The 20254-nt window shown below is 41.5% G+C and overlaps 1 protein-coding gene across 2 annotated transcripts; it reads left to right on the top strand.

The window, feature by feature from the left end:
- The first annotated feature begins 1292 nt into the window (after positions 1-1292).
- On the top strand, positions 1293-19925 carry MDM2 (MDM2 proto-oncogene). 2 transcript variants are annotated; one of them, XM_050908438.1, is made up of 11 exons: positions 1293-1350; positions 1499-1571; positions 3749-3823; positions 4188-4321; positions 4481-4530; positions 5863-5927; positions 6073-6166; positions 8733-8890; positions 9890-10045; positions 11702-11779; positions 13319-19925. In XM_050908438.1, exons 2-11 carry the CDS (start codon positions 1503-1505, stop codon positions 13886-13888), a joined length of 1449 nt encoding a protein of 482 aa, XP_050764395.1. In that variant the 5' UTR covers positions 1293-1350; positions 1499-1502; the 3' UTR covers positions 13889-19925. The 2 variants fall into 2 exon arrangements, with proteins under 2 accessions (XP_050764395.1, XP_050764320.1); XM_050908363.1 differs by having other exon boundaries at positions 8730-8890.
- The last annotated feature ends 329 nt before the right edge of the window (positions 19926-20254 follow it).

Genomic DNA, 20254 nt, shown 5'->3' with positions numbered 1-20254 from the left:
TTAAAGCTGTTTATCCCCAAACAAGGTCTGATGTTTCAGAACCCGAGATCACAAAGCAGGGGGCCAGAGGACTGGCAGGGGCTGCGTGGCCTCGCCCTACGCGGGCAGGGCTGGGCCGGGCCTCAAAACTGCGGCATGTGTCTGAGGGGAAGTCAGAAAGATGTTCAACATCAACAGATTTTTTTTAATTTTTAGTAAAGTGAGGATCTGTAGGGAACATTCATACTCTTTTAGGCTCACTGTTAGCAACAAGCCCTGCTCTTCCAGCTCTGTCTCCTCAATGCTTCACATCCACAAGCCACAACATGTTTTGTTTACCACAACCCGACAGTTTTTGTGGAGTGGCCGTAAACACAGCCGGGACGGGGATAAAAGGGACGATGGACAAGAAGGGGAGGGAAGCAAACGACAAAAGAAAAAGCCGCTGGCAAAGCACAGCCCAAGCGTCCTGCTTCCCTGCAGCCCCCCGGCGCGGGTCTCACAGCGGCTGCTGCTGCCAGGCCTTCGCCCTGTTTGTCCCTCCGCCCGGGCACCGCTCTTCTGTTCCGCCCGGCGCCGCGGGCGCGGGCTCTGCGTCTCCCTCCCGTAACGCCCCCGGGGTCGGGCAGCCCCGCACGGCCCGCAGCCGCCTCTGGGTAAAGGCGTCGCCTCAGGCCCGCGCGCGGCGCAGCCGTTGCCCCGCTGCCGGCGCGCGGCGCGGCCGCTGCCCCGAGCCCGTTAGGGGGCGCTAGGGAGACCAACGGTCCGCGCGGCGCGGCGGCCAAAATGGCGGCGTTGGGCGCGGACTGCGCTGCGGCGTTGTAGGGCCCCCCCCGGTCCTCCGCCCGCCGCGGGCCGGGCAGCGGAGCGGGCGCGGCTGGTGGTGCGTGGGGATCCCGGCTTGCTCGGGGGCAGGGGCTGAGGGGTCGCTCGGGGCTCGCTTTTGGCGCGTGGCGGCCTGGGTGCTGGGGGAGGGGCGGCCGCCGCACGGCGGGGCATTCGCTCGGGGCGCGGCGCTGAGGGGAGCGCCGCGTCTTCCGCCCGCGGGGGGAGCGAGGCCGGCGCGGGGGGGGGGGTGGGGGGGTGCGGTGCGCGAGACGGGGCTGTTTCCCAACGCCGCCGGCCCCCCCCCCCCCCCCCGCTTCTGGCGGCCGCGGTGAGTCAGCGTCGGCTCCCGCCCCCCCCGCCGTGACTCGGCAGCGCCGCCGCTCCTGGTCATGCTCAGGCATGTCGGGCCGCGGCCGGCGGAGGAGCTAAGCCCCGACTTGCCTCCACTTGGCAGCGCTATATAAGGCCCAGCCCGGCCCGGCCCGACTCGGTCCAGATACCCGCCGCCGGAGCCCGGCGTGTGGGTTGGACGAGGGCACCGAGGTGAGTGGGCACCGCTGGGGTGGCGGCTGCACCCCCGGGGTTGCGGAGCGCCGCGCTGCCCCCCCCGCCCCGGGGTGTCTCTGTGGGGGGAAACCCGGGTTGTGTAGCCGTGTTCCACGTTTTGAGGTGGTTCTCCCCTTAACTGCAGGCAAATGTGCAATACCAAGATGTCGTCTCTTACGGATGCCTCTTCTGTCACCGCTTCGGAGCAAGAGGCGCTGGTCAGTAGCTCTGTTGGACGCGCAAGTTTGTCATGCTTTTTGCAGAGTTTTTGTCTGCTAATTCAGAAGGACCGCTTTGCTCAGTCAGCGATCGTTAGAGAAAAGCCAGGAAATCCGGTGAAGATGGTCTCTCTTTGATCCTGTAATTGTGAAGCAAATCTTTCTCATTCGTGGTTGAGAGTTGAGGGTGATTGTTTAGGTCTCGACTCTGTTTCCTGGAGACCTGTGATGGTCAGGTTGCTTTCTTTTAATAAAAAGGATCTTATGGTCCGATTTGATCATGGTAAGTATTTTGTGGTGGAAATTGTTCATAACTGAAGAGTTGCAGAAGATCTCCGTTGTGCAAAACGTACACTGTGAAATAATGTTGTCATTACGACTGAAGATTTTCGAATTTGGCATTTTCACTTTCTCCTCTATTGGAATTCTTAAGCAAGTTGTAATAAGAGTCTTCGTTTGTCTTTATGGCTTTGCATATTCAGGCTTTCCATGATACAGTGACAGTTCTGCTGTCCTGGCTTTCTGCATGAGTTTTCCTGAGGATGGAAGCCTATGTGTTATACCTGAGATGTGAGTTAAAAACGGCATGTGTACAGTGACAGTTGAACTGGATTACTTTTTGTAGAAGAGTAAAGCTTAAAAGTGTAGACTGATAGCAGAACTTCAAAAAAGCGAAGTAACAGAACAGCAGACTGTTCAAAGCTGATTTTTTTTTTTCGTTTCTTCTTTTTTTAAGTCATATCATATGATGCTACCGTCTGCTGTCAGATCTGCGTGGCAGAAGACCTTCATACTTGCAGGAGTCGGGGAGAGAGGGCTGGGGAGTAAAAGGATCTGAACCCATGGGTCTAGTTGTGGATTCAGAGATCTGAAACTCTGCTTTGCCTTCCTGTGCTCAGCTGTCATTAGTAGTTTAATAAGTTACTGTTTGCTTCCTTTATGAAACTGTAATATATGTCGCACGCTCTAAATAATTCAGCACTTAGGAAGGGGTGAATAGACATCTAATGTTGTCCACGAGCTTGTTTATTGTTTTCATTATATGTGATTCTTGCAGCTAATCTCTTGTTAATGCACTAAAACTTAACGTTGGTTTTAGCAAATACTTGAGATGAAATGTAGGGAAGTTCCCTCCCCGCCCTTCCCTTAAGCATTTATTCCTTGTCTCATGATATTTTATTCACACTTTCCTATAAAATGTTTCTTTTCTACAATACTTTTTTCTTATTTTAGGGAATATATTAGGATAGCTAAATATTAGCCTGTTCTTAGAATGGTTATGCTATTGTTAAAGTGGCAATACTAGAATATCCTGCACTGGGAACCGACACTGGCTCCACAGGCATTTTCTTTGCAGTTATGGCAGCCCCTGCAGCTTGTTCTCATCTCCTGCGCTGGTACTGGCACAGCTGTTTGTGGAACAGTGCAGTGAATGGGATCAGGACACTGCTCTGGCCAGAAGAAAAAAATAAAAGAGGGGTGAAAGTGTTGTGGGTGGGGTTTTTTTTTAACATTTCCCTCCTCTAGCTCAGGAATTGTCATAGACTGGCTGCAGATACAACTCTGCTGGCACAGTGGGTGGGTGGGTGGGAGGCCATTGCGGAGGTAGGAGTGATTGAAATACGATGGAAAGGACAGGGTGTGCTTATCCCAGCTGAGAAAAGTCTTCAGAGGTAAAGCAGCCCAGCTGGCAAATGCAAAACCGCAGCCCCGGAAACTGTCACAGGAGGAGACTAGGAAAGAGATGAACTAGTGTTTTGCTTTGTGACTTGCACTCTGGACCTGACAGACAGTCACAAAGGTCCGTTTGCCTTCCTCCCACCACTCTGGGAGTCACTGTAATGTCTGAAGGAGTGAAGCTGAATTCCCCAGGTCCCAGCCCTGTTCTTGGAACTACCAAATGAATCCTGTAGCTCAAATGGAGGAATCTGTATGTGCCAATGAAAGATTGGGGTTTGAGCTAAGATGCACAGTGTATGAGAAGTTTAGTATGATTTGGTTCGTGTTATTTTCTTTTAAGTTTAACTTTGCAAAGTAAAACACTTGGATGTGGATAGGTTTTAATGTAGTTGTGTGTTTGTATATCAGGTTAATACAGAAGGAGGAACCAACCTGTATAAATAATGGTTGGTTTGGTGAATAATTTGTGCATACTGTTTTTCTTCTTCCCCACACAGGTTAAACCAAAGCCACTATTGTTGAAGTTGTTAAAGTTAGCTGGTGCAGAAAAGGACACTTTTACTATGAAGGAGGTGAGAACTTTTAATCACTAAAGGTAGATTACAGTGAATACAGATAGATTGTTCTTTTGTTTTGGGTGAATGGAGGGCAGTGTAGTTCACAGCTTATCTAGAAGATATTGAGAAAAGGTATTTTTTTTTATTCTCCTGCTGACTTGTTAGGTGGTGTTTAGCAATTTTCTCAAAATCTGAACAAAAGTATCTGGTGGTCAGTAGAATAGCAGAGTACTTGGGGAATGATAGATGAAAATCGCAGCTCAAAGGGAGTTTTAGGCAATCGAAGTGAGAAGAGCAAATGTCAATGAATTTAATGTGTTTTCTCTTGAAACAACAGAGCCTGGGTATTTAATGTCTGTGTATGTCACTTATTTTACAGGTAATATTCTATCTTGGACAATATATTATGTCTAAACAATTATATGATGAAAAACAGCAACATATTGTACACTGTGCAAATGATCTCCTGGGGGATTTATTTGGAGTAACAAGCTTTTCAGTAAAAGAACACAGGTAAAATGGGATTCTTTTCTGAGAGTCTGGTTGTGAAATAATGGAGAACATAATGCGTACGGCCTTTTTTAACTCTTTGCATCTTCAGAGATGGTAAGCTCTTTTTTTATGATTACATGTAGCTAACTTGGAACATCTCTCTCTTTATCCCCATCTAAGGAGACTATATTCAATGATTTCCAGAAATCTGATAGCAATCAATCAACAAGGTAAGCTAGTTTGGGAGGACCTTTTGTTTTGGGAAATAGTAGTAGGGAAAATATAACTTATATTAATGCATCTTGCATGTAGTGATCAGATAACATCAGTCTCTCCATAATTTGCTATTTGGCTTTACACATTACTGTCCAGAGCAATCACAAATAGTGAATCAAAGCAAACACTGTTTCTTCTGGAGGAGGAAAAAAAATTAAAATCTGAACAGCATTTGGGTAATTTTGTCAGACTAGAACCAGAACAAGCACAATTAGAGCTGAACACAAAGAGGACTAAATTGAAAAATTAGTCGTTTGCTTGTATTTCTTACAGATAAAGTCCTCAACAACATAAAAAGTTTTAATACGAAAAACTAGCTTCTTGAAGTTGTGCCAGCAGTGAAGTCAGGGCAAATGCTTTTTATTCTTTCTGTTAGTGTTCTGTTTTAATTTTCAAAACTGAATGTGGAGTACATTTAGAACTGGTCACCCTCAGCTACACTGAGTCCTGTTTTAAAAGGTCTGTATACTTAAAAAAGTAGCTTTGTGGTAACTTTGTGGATAGCCACTCCATAAATGGAGAATTGTTACATGCAGTCATCTTTCCTGCAGTATGAAAATGCTCAATATAGCTGTAATTTTTGACTAATACAAGGAGTGATCCAGAAGTTAAACAATGGAAGCCATTTTGTAAATTGGCTTCTAAATCCATATTAAGACACCCTTTGTTTCTGATTCTTCCTGAAGGCAAGTGTTCAGCTGCTGAAGATGGGAAACATGCTCTCTTTATTATCCCTTATTGTTATGCTTGCAAACTTAAATAATCTCTCATTCTTTTCTTGAACGATTATTTATTAATTCAGGGTCTGTTTGATAGTAAGCATATATAATTAACAACAGTTAATTTTTCTTCTATTTAATGTCTTTTTAATTCAGTGTTCCCATGAGATGACAGCTAGTAAAATATACTTTGGAGAGGAAGAAGTGTAAAATATTTCCTGCCTGTATTCTTTCATGTCTGCAGAATCCCAGCTAATGCACAGCCTTCATTTGAAGGCATTTATAATAAAATTCTGAGCTACTTTGTGGTTGAGATTTCTTCTTCCTCCCCACTTTCGCACTTCAATAATGTTACAGGGCAAGTGCTACACACACCTGAAAAGCAAAGGAACAGGGTTGTTTTTTCCATTGTTGCAAAATGTATGGATTTTAATTTCTGTTTAGAATTTACTTTGTAAATGCTGTGTGCAGTTAACTTCTCTGCCTTGCTTTTATTCTAATGTTTTTGAGCCTGAAATTGACTTTCTGCTGTGCTGCATTGTGGTTTTTGTTTTGGTTTGGTTTCAGACTCTACGCTTGCTGACACACCTGAGGATGATGCCAGATTTCAGCTTGAAGAAGAAAATGTTAAGGTGATTTTTTTTTTTTTTAAATGTTATGAGATGTAAATTCTATTTAGTTTTGCATGATAGAGTCAATGGTTTAGATGCAATTAGTTGATTCTAGCCTTTTACCTCATATTCATGCTCAGGCTTACTCAGTATTTCTGTTAACCAGGAATCTATGCAAGAGTTAGAAGAGAAGCAGACTTCATCAAATGTGACTTCCCGACCAACTACATCTTCTAGGAGGAGAACACACAGTGAATCTGGTATGTGCAGATTTATGATGCAGAGCTTTCAGTAGCATGGTCACTTTAGGAAAAAAAAGTACATTCTGTTGCCTTACTGACTTTGAAAGATGCTGACAAATACTATTCATGTTTCTCTGCTTATCTAAAACAAAATGTTCAGTCTGGAAGAAATACACAATTCCTTGCATTGCTCCAGTGTCATGTTACAGTTTGGATCTCTAGAACCGTTAGTAAGGTGATGGAGTAACTTGTTCCACAGATCTGTTAAACTTGTTCACATCAGCTGGACTTCATCAGTTGTGTTATCTTCACCATGAGAACACTTTTGTTTGTAATAGACTGATGCAGTTAAATTCATTTCAGTTCCTTCTGTAGACAGCCACAAAATTTTACACTTTGTTTGCTCTCTAAAACCAGTTTTCATTGGATTTCAATTGGTGGCAGACGTCAAAGGTCTGGTAGTAACATGGGATGATTTTGTATATGTTTAGGTACCTGACCATTCATTAAGCACTTTTTAAAACGTCTGGTGACTTAAGCATCATATTTGTCTCCTCTTTCTCTTTAGTGTGGTTATTCAATAATCACTGGCAAATACATTTTCAAAATGTGGAATGTTTCTTTGAATAATTAGCAAATAACAAGCTCGTCACCATATACCTGAATAAGTTTCTCAATGGAAGTGTTCTCTACAGTTCTACTTAAATATTATTCTGTGGAAGTTCTTACGTTGGTTTGTTCCATCACTTACTTCTGTTACCTCATGACTTGGTGGTTGTAATTACCTGGGCAGTGATAACCTTCTGTCGCTGCATAGAACTTCCTTTTCTGCAGTTGCTCGGGAACATTTTTCAGTTCCTCAGCTTTTGTGTAGTATTTTTTTGTGTTCGTCGTAGGGCACTGTTATGTTAGTCAGTCCAAAAACTGTGCTGCGTTGCTGAGCGGTTTGCACTAAATTAAAAGAACGTTTTAATGTTGTAACAAAAACTGGTGAAAGGATGGAAAGTCTCGGTTAAACATCATAACCTGTAATATTTAGGCATGACCCAGAGCACATAATGTTCTGTGTTGTGCTTACTTATTGTAGGTTTGATTATTAACTCTTGTCTTTGCATCCATTTATTAGTTTGTTACAACCTTAAAAGTTCTTTTAATATAGTGTTTTTATATACACTTTTTTTCTAATTTATAGGAAATCTTCCTTTTAAACCACTATTCTTGTTAAATTGGGATGGTAGCGGCTCCTTTGGAGCCGCTTATATAGTGTGTAGAAACCTTGTGGTGATACAGTATCAGTACAGCATGGAGCCATGACAACTAAATGAGGACAACGATGGACAGGAGCAACCCTTGGGCCTGGGGGCACCAAATTTGGTGGGGCTCTCAGGGCGGAAAAAGAAAAGAGAGGGGCTGAGCCAAGAAGCACCAAGGGAAAGTAAGAGAAGTCTCAAAGTATGTACAAGTGTTTTGTTCTCTTTTCTTTTACAATGAAAGATTCAAGACTTGAAGACTCGTGGATTGTCAGGGTGTGTTTTGCAAGGCAAGGGAGAAGCTGGGCAATAGAGGGTGGGTGCAGAAGGCACCTGTAGGGGGGCAGCAGGCTCTGACCAAGGTCTGTTGAGCCAAGTTGTCAGGCCTCGTGGGGAGTTTTCACTCCACTGCACTTACATACTGACTTTGCAACACCTTTTTTAATAAAATTGTTTCTTACCAAACACTTTAAAAGTCAGTGGAGCTGAATTTTTGACTTACCTACCCCTAAAATGCTGTCCCCCTACTCCTTATGGTGTTGTAGGTGGTTGTTTCAAAACATGATGTATTTAAAAAGCATTGTCTTTTTGCCTTCAAACCAAGCATGTTTAATAAGCACAGCTTAAAGCAATGCTTTCAGAGTTCAATTTTTACATAGTATGCCTTGAAGATTTTCTTGCTAGTGTGTGATGAAAGTCATAACGGTTTGTTACAAAAATCCTGTTGAGTAAATGCAATTACATATAGTGCAACTATTAACTGATAAATTTGTTGAGGTGTCTGAAACTTGAACCTGAATTTATCTTGCTTAGCATGAGGTCCTTTGTATGCATGTGACCTGGAAGCTAGTTGCTCTGTCTCCCTGCAAATTCTGGGATGGACTCAGAAGCCCTCTGAAAGTGCCTTTCTGTCTACTGACTGTAGAGGGAGCTAGGACAATTAAGAGTCTAACTGTATTTCTTAAAATTAGGAGAGGTTTAATGTGTCATGTGTGAAGTGGAGTACAAATGCTTCCAAATTTGCAATTATTTTATTTCCTGCATGTGGAGACTGCCATTTACAAGCTGTACTGATGGGACAAGTGGGGAAAGCCAGCCCTTGAAATACTGGTTGCAGGAATGTTTCACACTTTTCATGTTGCTCAGTGTTATTGTGTCTTTTTTAAATACGTTTTTGGTGCCTTTTTTTCCCCATAAAATAATACTGAATGACTTTATTTTTCTTAAATTCCTATATAAGTAAATTATATTTTAAGCTTCTGTTAAGAATATTCAAAACTGCACATTGCATAGATGTTTTTGGAGTAATAAAAATTCTTGAATATGCCCAGAAGAAAACTCTTCAGATGATCTGCGAAGTGACAGAAGAAAACGACACAAGTCAGACAGCATTTCGTTGACGTTTGATGAAAGTCTGTCATGGTGTGTAGTCAGTGGTCTGTGCCGTGAAAGAAGCAATAGCAGTGATTCAACAGATTCTCTTTCCATTCCTGTAAGTCAAAATATTTATTTTTGTGGTACAGATTTTACAGATAATTGCAAGTCGCAATATGCATCTTAAAACTTCATGTTCTTAATTAAAAACAGCAGTGCCTGCAGTGGTGTCTGAGGAAAGAAAAGAGGCTGAAAGAAAAGTTGGTGTGTGGGTGGAGTGGGGTCTTTCATAGATCTGCTGACAAAGCTGAAGAGAAATTTTTTTACATATTAGCTTTGAACATTCTTTAAAAACAGATTCTTACTGCTTGGCACAGTATTGAAAAAATGCCAGATATATTTTGTGTTTTAAAATAAGTATTTCTTAGAATGCTAAGAGAAGAAAAGCAGTCACAGATGTTCCATGATTCAGAATAGTTGGTGGTTCTGGTACAGCTTCAGTAACTGTATGTAGTAGTGCCCTGATGATGCACTGTATTCATTTTCCAAGCCTTTACTGCTTTTTATTGTTGTTTTCAGCAAACACTGAGGCAAATTATCTGTGGTTAGGTTAAATCATGAAGAACTAAACTAAGAGTATTCCTAGTCATATACTGTATTCTGAATTGATGGAACTAATACTGTATCTGCACTCTTGCTATTTTGTAATTGTTTAGCCACTGTCTCAAATTAAGGTTAACAAAGTTGATAATAGAGAATTTAATGACACGCAGCCAAAAGACAGCATCTTCTTGCATCTGTTCTTTGACTTTTTAGGAGAACCTTTGTGAAATAGTAGCTGCAGTCTTCAAGCTGGCTGTAGGTTGACTGCAGCCTCTTATTACAGAGCTGACAAAAGGCTTTCAGATCTAGCTTTATTTTTACCTACCTATAATTCATTTGTCTCATAAAAGATGTTCTGTCTAACAGCAGCTGGTCTAATTTCTTCCATACCTAATTAAACAGAGTAGTTTGATTTTTTTTTTTTTTTTTTTTTTTTTTTTAAATCTTACGAGCTATGGTTATGGATGTGGACTGGTGAGGTTGAACGTGTACATTCTTTCTCTTTTTTTTTCAGGATCTTGATGCCAGTTCATTAAGTGAAAACTCTGATTGGTTTGACCACAGTTCTGTTTCAGACCAGTTTAGTGTAGAGTTTGAAGTTGAGTCTATTTATTCAGAAGATTATAGCCATAATGAAGAAGGACAGGAGCTCACAGATGAAGATGATGAGGTACATATTTGTTTTGTTTGGGTTTTTTTTTTTGACAAGGATGGGGGTGAGAGGGAGAAGGAAACTTACAGGAATACTTCATGTTGAGATTCCAACAAGAAGGTGTAATTCTTCAGGTTTATTTCAGAACTGCATGTGCTATGTCACAAACTGCACCCAGTCATTCATTAAATCAAATTACATGCCTGTGCAGTTGAGTCACCATTATACACCCGCCAAGCAGTAACTGGAATGGTGCTAAGGCTTTCCGCAGGCTCTGAAACAGACTCTCGACAGTCTGGAAAAGTCTGTCTGTTTAACTTCACTGACTAACTGTTGGAGTGGATGGCAGCACGTGTACTTGAGTCTATTTGTACATTTTTAATTATAGAAGTATGTGTTGAGCTTTGACAACACTTTTGATACTGAATGAAAACTTCCCTGGTAACTCTTTGCAAAGGGATATTGCTGAATCATTTGCCTCCGTGAATATAAACATTTCGTAGAGATGCTGAAGGACAATTTTAGAAATTTTCATTAGGAGGCAAGAAGACAGTAAAATTGTGATTACCATCGTTTTCAAGAGATCTAGATATCTGGACTGTCAGGAATGAAGTGGGAAATTCTTTTTTTTTCTGGGTTAGTTTTCTGTTACTTCAAAGAGGTGAATCAGCTCATGGCAAGATTGGGTAAGTACCAGAGGCAGAATTCGCCAGGGACATAAATGATTGTGATACTTGAGAGGCTGAATGGGACTGACTGTGCTGATGTACAATGGGTTACAGTGCTGTGGAGCTGCACCCTGAGATAAGACGGTGATTTGAAGGAAGAAAGGATTGAGGTGTGCCCCTGCTCCCAACAGCAGCGTTGAGAATTGCAGAATGGTTGAGGTTGGAAGGGGCCTTGAGGTCATCTTATCCGCCCCCCCGGCTCAAGCAGAGCTGACTGCCCAGGGCCATGTCCAGATGACTTTTGAGTATCTCCAAGGATGGAGGCTCCGCAGCTGCTCAGGACAACCTGTGCTAGTGCTCGGTCACCCTCACAGTAAAAAAGTGTCTCCTGACATGCAGATAGAACCTCCTGTGTTTTAATTTGTGCCAGTTGCCTCTTGTCCTGTTGCTGGACACCACTGAAAAGAGCCTGGCTCCATCTTCTTTATGCCCTCCTTTCAGGTATTTATACACATTGATAAGACACCCCCCCAAAGCCTTGCCTTCTCCAGGCTGAATGGTCCCAGCTCTCTCAGCCTTTCCTCATGTGAGAGTTCCTCCAGTCCTTTAATAATCGTAGTGGCCCTTTGCTGGACTCTCTCCGGTAGCTCCATATCTCTCATGTACTGGGGAGTCCAGAGATGGACACAGTGCTCCAAGTGTGGCCTCACCAGTGCTGAGCGGAGGGAAAGCATCATGTCTATTCTAGAAAGTGGTACCTTCTCTCTGTCTAGTCTACATTTTTCTTCAGACTCTGTGTTACAAGTGTGAACAGAATTCTTTTCCCCCAAACCAGTCATCAGATTTAGTGGAGTTACTTGCTAATTAATGTAAATTAACGTATACGCGCTACTTACTACATGTGATTAAAAGTCTATCAGAAAATCTATCAGATTAAAAATCTATCACATTTTTAATTGAATGCCAAAACCCAGTTACATCAATACTTTTTTTTTATTTAAACCAGGTATATCAGCTGACTATTTACCAGGATGAAGATAGTGATGCTGATTCATTTGATGAAGATCCAGAGATTTCTCTAGCTGTGAGTAAAAACTTGACTGGCAAAGCATCATAAATTGGGTGAACTGACAGAGTAGGTCAAGAAGTATAGATGAATTCTATTGCTAAAAGTGATTTTTTAAGAATTAAACCGACTTTTTCTTCTATGCTTGAAGATTCCAAGACAGTATTTTAATTATTGAACATGTGATTATTGAGGAACTTTGATTTTTTTTTTTTTTTTTTTTTAATTGGTAAGCTTCCTAATCCATTAAAAAAAACCCCACGCTAACTTATGGTTTCACTGACTTAATGGAAATTATTTGGAGCCTAAATCTGACTTTTTGCACAAAATAAAAAAAAAAAATTAGTCATGTATATGTAAAAAAACTCTTCCTATAAATCATAATGTGTAGTTTTATTGTCCAACCTGAATGAAGGAATCTGTAGGATACAGATGTGAAGGCAAACCTGTTTTCAGAACAGTACTGTAAAATTAAAAGATTTTGAGGCTTTTTCTAAGTTCTGTGAGACCATTCTTGAAGCATGGGAAGAAATTCAGGGGTTTGAGGCGAAGTATATAGACATACATGAAAAAAGCACACACTAGAATTAAAACGCAGTTTATCTTTTTATTTATATTTGCTTTTGACAGTTGAAGTTTGAATAAAGCTGATGTCCAAAACTGAAGTGTTCCAGTCCCTTGATGGTCTGTAGGACTGAGGGACTTCACTATGTTTGTAAAACACAGGGCTAGCCACCGTCTAGAAACAGCACTGCTTATGTATGGAAAAATATGTCTATGTTATTTTGAGGGTTTAAAATTGGTCTTTTAAGCTTTTGATGTCACTGATGTTATTCAGGACTCAAACAAAAAGTGCTTTGAATCTTCTAAATAAGTTTTGGTTTGTTTTTTGTTTTTATTCCCCCTATGGCATGCATTATTTCTAAGAAGGGTCTTTCTCCTTAAAAATGAAGTGTATCTTTAATGAGATAGTGGCTTATTTTCAGTGTAGTGTATGGAGTAACCTGAGACAGTGATGCAGCTTTTTTTTTTTTTTTTTTTTTTTTTTTTTAAATGGCCAATGTTTTCTGTTCTCTAATACTACTGTGTCAGAGTGCCCTCACCCGGCCATTTTGCACACCAACAGCTTAGCATCCCCCAGGTTAAACATCCCTTCAGTCTTGAATAGTTTCCATTTCAGAAGTCTGTTGTTGAAAATAATGGGAATGGTGACCATTTTATCAGAAAGAAGTTTTTCATGAGGTTCTCTGAAGACTCTTGTGGTCTGGTTTCTTCAGTTTTGCATAAGAAGTAATAAATCATTATTGTTCTACTTCTATTTTTATTTCACAAATCTACTGCAAAAAGAAAATCGGACAGTCTTTTTGAAATGAAGGCTATTTTAATCTAGAACCGTAAAGTGGGGCCAAACACTGAATGGAGCGTTTAAATTATAAACAAGTCGATAGCTCAAGATAAACAATTTATTACTGCCAAAATAATAGTTATAATCTCAAAGTACTTCAGTTGTAAGCATTCCAAGTAGCTTAAGCTGTTCCAACCTTTAATTCACTAAAGGATTATTGGAAGTGTCCCGAATGTAGCGAAATGAATCCTCCGCTTCCACGACATTGCCACAGATGCTGGGCCCTTCGTGAGGACTGGCTTCCAGATGAAAAGAGCGATAAATTGGAAAAGAGCAAATTAGGAAGTTCCTTCCCTCTAGAGTCTGAAGAAGGTTTTGATGTTCCTGACTGCAAGAAGGTGAAAATGACTGAAGATAAAGAACCAGCTGTGGAGGAGAATGAGGATAAAGCAGTACAAATTTCAGAGTCCCAGGAGAGTGAAGATTATTCCCAGCCATCAACATCGAGCAGCATGTTCTGTAGCAGTCAGGAGGACTATAAGGAACCTGAGAAGAGAGAAATGCAAGACAAAGAGGAAAGCGTGGAATCCAGTCTGCCTGTTACCAGCATAGAGCCCTGTGTCATATGTCAGAGCAGACCTAAAAATGGCTGCATAGTACATGGCAAAACAGGACACCTCATGTCATGTTTTACGTGTGCAAGAAAACTTAAGAAGAGGAACAAACCCTGTCCGGTGTGCAGACAGCCCATACAAATGATTGTACTAACTTATTTTAGTTAGATGGATGTTGACTGGAAAGTAGCAAAAGAAACTTCATAAACTGGTTAAGAGAGTAAGAAACTATTTTTGTATGCTTATTGGAAAATGAATATTTTGGGTCTCTCTACATTTGGTATGAAAAGTAATTGCTGAAGTAAATGCACTGGAGTTGTTAAGAGGTTAGCCTAATAGTCGTAAGTCAACTTGAAGATTTTAAATCCTTCTTAGTAGAAATAACCAATTCCTGTAAACTACCTGCCTCTCCAAGTGTTTTATGTTCCATACAAGTTAGTGACATTTGTTTTACTGGATTTAAATACACACATTAAAAACCCAAATTCAATGATTATGAGAGGAGAGACATGCTGAAGAGTTCGTTCATGTGAGTTCCTCCTCTTAAGATTCTCCAAATTCCGGTATCTGTTGCCTGGTGAAGACACCAGGCTCAATCAGAACCCTCTGAATAAGTCAATAAAATAAATAAGTAGAATCTCATCTCCCTCATTCCCAAAACTTAAATTCCTCCAAGTAACCAAATTATGGAGGAGATCTTACCAGGAAGTGGGGAAGATGTGACAGAAAATCATTTAAGGTTTTGGAAATAGAAAAGGGTGTTGTCTGTCTTTTATAGTGTGCATTGTAAACTTCAGGGCTGTGTGTGTCTTGAAGTCATTGATCCAAGTTCAGTCTTACAGTTCTCTCTTAAACGTCCTGAGAAACTGGCTCTTAAAATGCTTTGTGGGTTTGGAGGTCTGTGCTATCCTGATTATTATTGTAGCAGCATGAGAAAAGACTTGAACAGGTAAGATAAATGAAGGAGATGCTATGTAATGTCAAGTCAGGCAATATTAGGAGACAATCGTATTCTTTTTCTGCACTTGTTTTTGACTTCAGCAGTATAGCATGCAGCTTGGTCGCTACATTCGCTTGAATAAAAATAGTAAGAAAAAAAAGTCCACCTCCATCTGCAGAAACAAATGAGCTGCGTAGTTCTAGTTCACACAGACATTCTTTAAATTCAGTAGTCTTTCCAACTTACACTGTATTTTTATCTGTATCACAAGAATTCTGAAAATCTGTTGCAAGATGTTTGGCCAACTCAAAGTCGGTCTCACTGCACCTGTCCTTCACTGCTTTTAGCTCTTGTCTCCTCACTGTACTTTGTCAAAAACTTTGTGAAACTTAGCAGTTCCTTTATTAAGGAGTCTCCTAACTGACTCAGTTCTGTGGTGCATTCAGAGTAGGTAGTGTGAGTGTATTTTTGTAAGCTTGGATATCTTCAGGATATAGTTAGATTACTCATCTGAGCTGTTTTTCAGATGGAGAGTTTCTGTACCGGTGAGTTGTATTTATTCTTCTGGAAAAATAGATTACAAGCGGAACCGTATGTTTTTAGCACCCTTTCATTTTACAGGTAGTTGCTGATCCATCTGCCCAATAGAGAATGGCAAATAAGTAGTCAGGGGAGTGCCAAGAATGGAGATGTAGCCTAAATGCAGGAATTGTGCTATGTTGCCGTCCTGCAGGCCAAGGTCAAACAGCTTCCTTAACACCCCCAGTACAAAACTGTTGATGCCTGTGTGCTAGCGCAAAGACTTTGAATGCTGTAATTACCTTCATGTCAGAGCTGAAATAGTTGCTCTAGCATGAAGTGTCTGTAAACCAGGGCTGCAAACGCCTGGAAGGCAAGGAAGTACCTGGGAAAAGGACATAAAGCTGTACAGGAGAGACTCGGTCAACCCTTGGTTGTTACTTGCCTGCAGAGAAATACCTTCATAGGTCAAGACTGAATTACCGGGATCAGTCATGTTTTGTTCATACAGTTGAGGCTAATTTTTTAAAAATACTGCTAAAAGATACTGGTATCTCTAAAGTTTTACCATAATTCATTTTAACTAAACAAAATGTGAACCCTAGTTGTATATGTTTCTTCAAATTTGTACTTGCAAATTGCTTGCCTCTTGCAATTTGTAAAGCTACAGCAGGTAGCGGAAAGTTCTTGAAGTTCTCTGGTCAGCAGAAACCTTTCATGGGTTTCATGGGATTTGATAATCCTTCAGCCTGAGACGGAGAAGTCCTTTGGGCAGATATTTAAATTCTTCAAGTAGGGATGCTTCTAATAGATGGCTACTTGCCTTAATTCACACTGCTTCCTATTTATTTTTCTTAATTTTTGATTTGATAAACTTAAGTGCAGTGAAGCTTGCAGAGGCTCTTCCATTGCCTGCAGGTCAGAACCAACAAGTGGTTGTGTTGGGGTCTGGAATCTGCAGCTGAGAGAGAGTTGTAGACGTGTATGTTCAGGAGAAGCGTTGATAACAGGAGGACTGTACTTAAAAAGCTTTGTCCATTACATTGTCTCCTGTGTCTTCTGCTTTTTCAGTGTGATACCTTCTCTGCAGTCATGGTGATGGCTGTGTAGCTGCAGCTCTGGGGGAGCAGCTGTTCTTACCTAGTTCCTACTGGGGCAGATTGTACCATCCCGCTCTTTGCATTCTCTTCCAATCAATCCCCTTCAGTGATCTCTGTATTTAAAAAAAAAATTCAGCTCTCAAAAAGGCACGTATGGTCAGAGCGATGATCCTTGCTGTTCACAATCACTCAGCTTTGGGATTTTTTCTTGAAAAACAATTTCACCTCCCAGTAACACTTTCTGTTTTGGCAAAAGATAAACTGAGAGCATACAGCATAATGGATTTTCCCTTTTATGATCTAAAATTGTACTTCCCTTGCATGTCTTCTGTTGTGGAGAATAGCCCTGGAAGTACCCTCCACTCCATAGAACGCTGAGGGCATGGGTCATTTTGATTTCTGCAGCTATGGCCAGACTACTGTGTCAGAGTGAACCTTTGTTTTGAATTACATTTTCTGGCTTAATATTATTCTTTATAACTTCTAGTAAAACGTTAGGGTTTGGTGGGGTTTTTTCCCACAAAGCATGCCTTACAAATAAGGGAGTGATGAATATTGGTGTCTATTCCAGTTCCTACAGAAGATGCTGGCAGGCAAGTGCGTGCCTGGGGCTTGGGGGGGGCGGCGCTGTGACCCCAGCGCTGCGGCCCCGGCCCCGGGGCCTGGACGGGTCTTCGGTCCGCAAGGCTGAAATCTTTGGGTCTGCCTCCGCGCTGTCACCCCAGCCCGCGCTCGGTACTTGTGGGGTGAGTGGTGACCCGCCGGGTGTTCATCACCCGGTTCTTTCTGGCCTGTAAACGCGTTTCTGGCCTCGGGTAGTGGCACAAAAGTCGGCAAAATTTTAGTACAGAAGTTGACGATTGTCCTTACTTGGTGAGGTCTTTGAGAATTGTTATTTAATATCTCACACATTTTAATCTTTAATTTATTGCAGTTTGTAAATATTCTTGTGCTTACAGTTAGTGTTTTGAGCTTTAATTTATTGAATTAGTCTATTGGTACGTGTGTAGATAGATAAAAATGCATACTTGGTAAATCATAGTCACAAGAAGGATTCTTTAAGAAAATGTAGCATTAAAGAGATATATTCAGATTATATTCAGATTAAGAGGGGCATAGGAAGATTTATGACTTTGATTTCTTTTTTCCTTCCCTTAAAACAACTTCGGTGTAGAACCTGAACAACATTTATTAAATAGAGATGGAGGCTGGCGCAACATTAGCAGAGTGAAAATATTTTGATGGTGTTTGTGTGTTTTCCTTTGGAATGCTTTTGCATCTCTGAGTACAGCCAAGAAGCTAACGGACCACTTCATTGTGCTGGTGCCATCGGAGGTGGTGGTCTGGAAGGTGCGGTGAGGTGATGAGAGGTTTTAAGGTTAATTTGCAACGGGTGGTAATTGCTTTGGCCTTTGAACATGTGACCAAGAAAGTTGAAGGGATGGCCAGATGCTGACAAAACGTGACAGTACACAATTTTCAATAATTGTCTTAGTCTGTTCCTTCGTGCACTTCAGGTAGACAACAGTTATGTAAAAATGCTAGAAGAACTCGCATTTATTCTTTTTTATAAAGTACAGTAAACCCACTTTTTTATTAAATATGACTTTTTCACTATGTAGCTGTTAATTAGTACTGAAATTCAACTCTTGACCCGAGGAAGCGCAGTGCAAAGTGAAGTACTTGAGGCAGATGGCAAAATTGCTTCGTTTCAGTGTCTGACATTTCTCAAAAAGGCTAGAAGCGTTGAATATTCCAACATTTGAGAACCTTTAATACCAAGTCTTCACTTAAGATTTATTAGTTACAAAGTCTGCTGCTTTTGTCCTTTAAAAAACTTGCACAGCTGAAACAGAAGTGGCTGGATTGCTGATTATATTGAATATTCACGCTGCAAGGATTGTGTTTTTTGTTGAGCAGCCCTCCTTGAATGTTGTTTTAGTGTTAGGAGCACACTGGAAGAAACGTGCGCCGTGCCGTGCCACGCAGGGGGCTGGGGCTGCCGCTTCAGTTAGCAGGTGGGTTTAGAAGGGGTAAAAGTGCTACAAAATTGTAATTAATTGATGAAAAGCATTATATTTATTCTAATGGCGTGGTACAATTTTTATCAGGGTTCTGTTTGCTGTAAATTTGTGTGAACGTCGCTGTCTGTGAAATGTCTGTGTGGGTATGAAGCCACGTGCGAGGCTTCGGGCAGACTTCCCCTTGAAGATGAATGTGAGGGGAAAAAGAATTCCTCATTCTTAGGGAAAGCGTCAGCAAGAGTAATTGTTTCAGAAAATTGTGTTCTTACAAAAGAGAGATTAGAAAATTATTAGAAGCCTAATGAAACAAAATAAACTGAAATTAATAAATAGGATTAATATTGGGGTGAGGAACTTCTCTTCCCCATCTTAATCTAAAGCTGCTGTTGTGTTAGGGCGTAACTTCAGAAGTAAGAGTTTATAGTTATAAAGCAGTTAATTTATTCAGCATGTTAACTTCCCACACGTACGGTGGGGCAGCAGTTATCCCAGGAGGATACGGCATTTTGTTGTGCAACACTCAGCCTAAAAAGGACCATTTGCTGTGGCGGTGCTTCCCTGTGGGAAAGAGTGTTGGAACACGCGCGCGCCTACGGGACTCGCAGAAGGGCGGCGTTCGCACCTCTTCGGACCTCTGCTGTCCGCTCCTCATCGCTCGCAGTGCCGGCAGGTGGGTGCAGGCTTTGAGTGGCTGTAGGGTCACCTGTGCGCTTAATAAAGCGCATGACGTAGTGCGTTTGTACCCTTAACGCGTGCCCCCTGCGTTATTGTACGTCCGGCTCCCGTAGGCCAGCGCTTCGCTAGAGCGTCGGCTCTCCCGGCTGGCAGGTGCGTGTCTGTTCCGGGGGCGTTACCTGCCCGACTAACTGAACTTTTCCAGCAAAGCCTTATCTGGAGTTAGTTGTCGTTTAAAGGTTGTGTAAGCAAATGTAAAGCAAAAAAAACCCAAAAAACACCCCCAAAACGTGGGCTTAAGGCATCTTTTAACAATGGATTGCACTTACGGAACACGAAAAATTGTTGCTTTTAACTGTGTGCTTTTTTTTTTTTTAACTTAGCACAGATGCACTGAAAGCTTCAAGTGAATGCCTCTCTGTAGTGTGTGTGTATATATATTCTACATGTAAAATGTTGGTGATGCTCCCCTTTTGAGTAGATGTTGCTTTAATGCAACAGCCTGACTTTTAAAGGGACGGTTCTTGTTTTTTGAGCTAAATTAACGGCTGTCAACGTGACGACTACATAATACCTAAAATACCAAATAGCTTTTCCAAAAGCAGAGTCTTACTTTGTTGTCTGACTCCACATAGCTGGCATGACCACTGAACAGACTGGTTTCTAGTTAATTTAAATAACTATGCAATTTTGCCTCTACTTCTAGATGAACACGCTGTCAAGAACTTGTCATGGCGCGTACCTTCTAGCTACCCAGTGCACGTACTACCATAGTCAGTAACCATTAAAATACAGATATCCGCTCAAATTGCACAGAGTATAGATCGATTTATGAGAAGAATTTTCATGTGTATTGCGTTTGTCTTTTGGTTTTCAGTTTTTCCTTTTCTGAGGAAACGAAATCCTATGTTGCATTTAAAAGCTTTAAATAAAGATTTGTTTATATACTCCTTGGTGCTCTTTTTTCATGTCAGTGACTTGATTGTTAGAAGTTCTGCTACTTGGTTTTTGTGCCGATTCTTAATTCTCTGCACCAGTGCGCGGGCTCTTTCTGCCCTCACGCAGCTGCTGCGCCACTGGCTTCTCACAGATTCCCTGCTTCTGGGGGATTTTCAACTCGGGGGGTCTCTAGGTCTTCCTGCTGTAAGAGACAGAATCAGAACCAAGTAGCGGTGGTGGGATTAGTGGATAATTATTTATTCCTCTGACTGGGGAACAATCCCCAGCAGTTAAGAGAGGGAGAAAAGGTAGAAAATTCAAATGGGCGTGATGAAAA

The sequence above is a fragment of the Gymnogyps californianus genome, chromosome 1, assembly GCF_018139145.2.
Source record: "Gymnogyps californianus isolate 813 chromosome 1, ASM1813914v2, whole genome shotgun sequence".
NCBI classification, from domain to species: Eukaryota; Metazoa; Chordata; class Aves; order Accipitriformes; family Cathartidae; genus Gymnogyps; species Gymnogyps californianus.
Note: the sequence above shows the minus strand (reverse complement) of the source record. Positions and strands in the feature narration are given on the sequence as shown.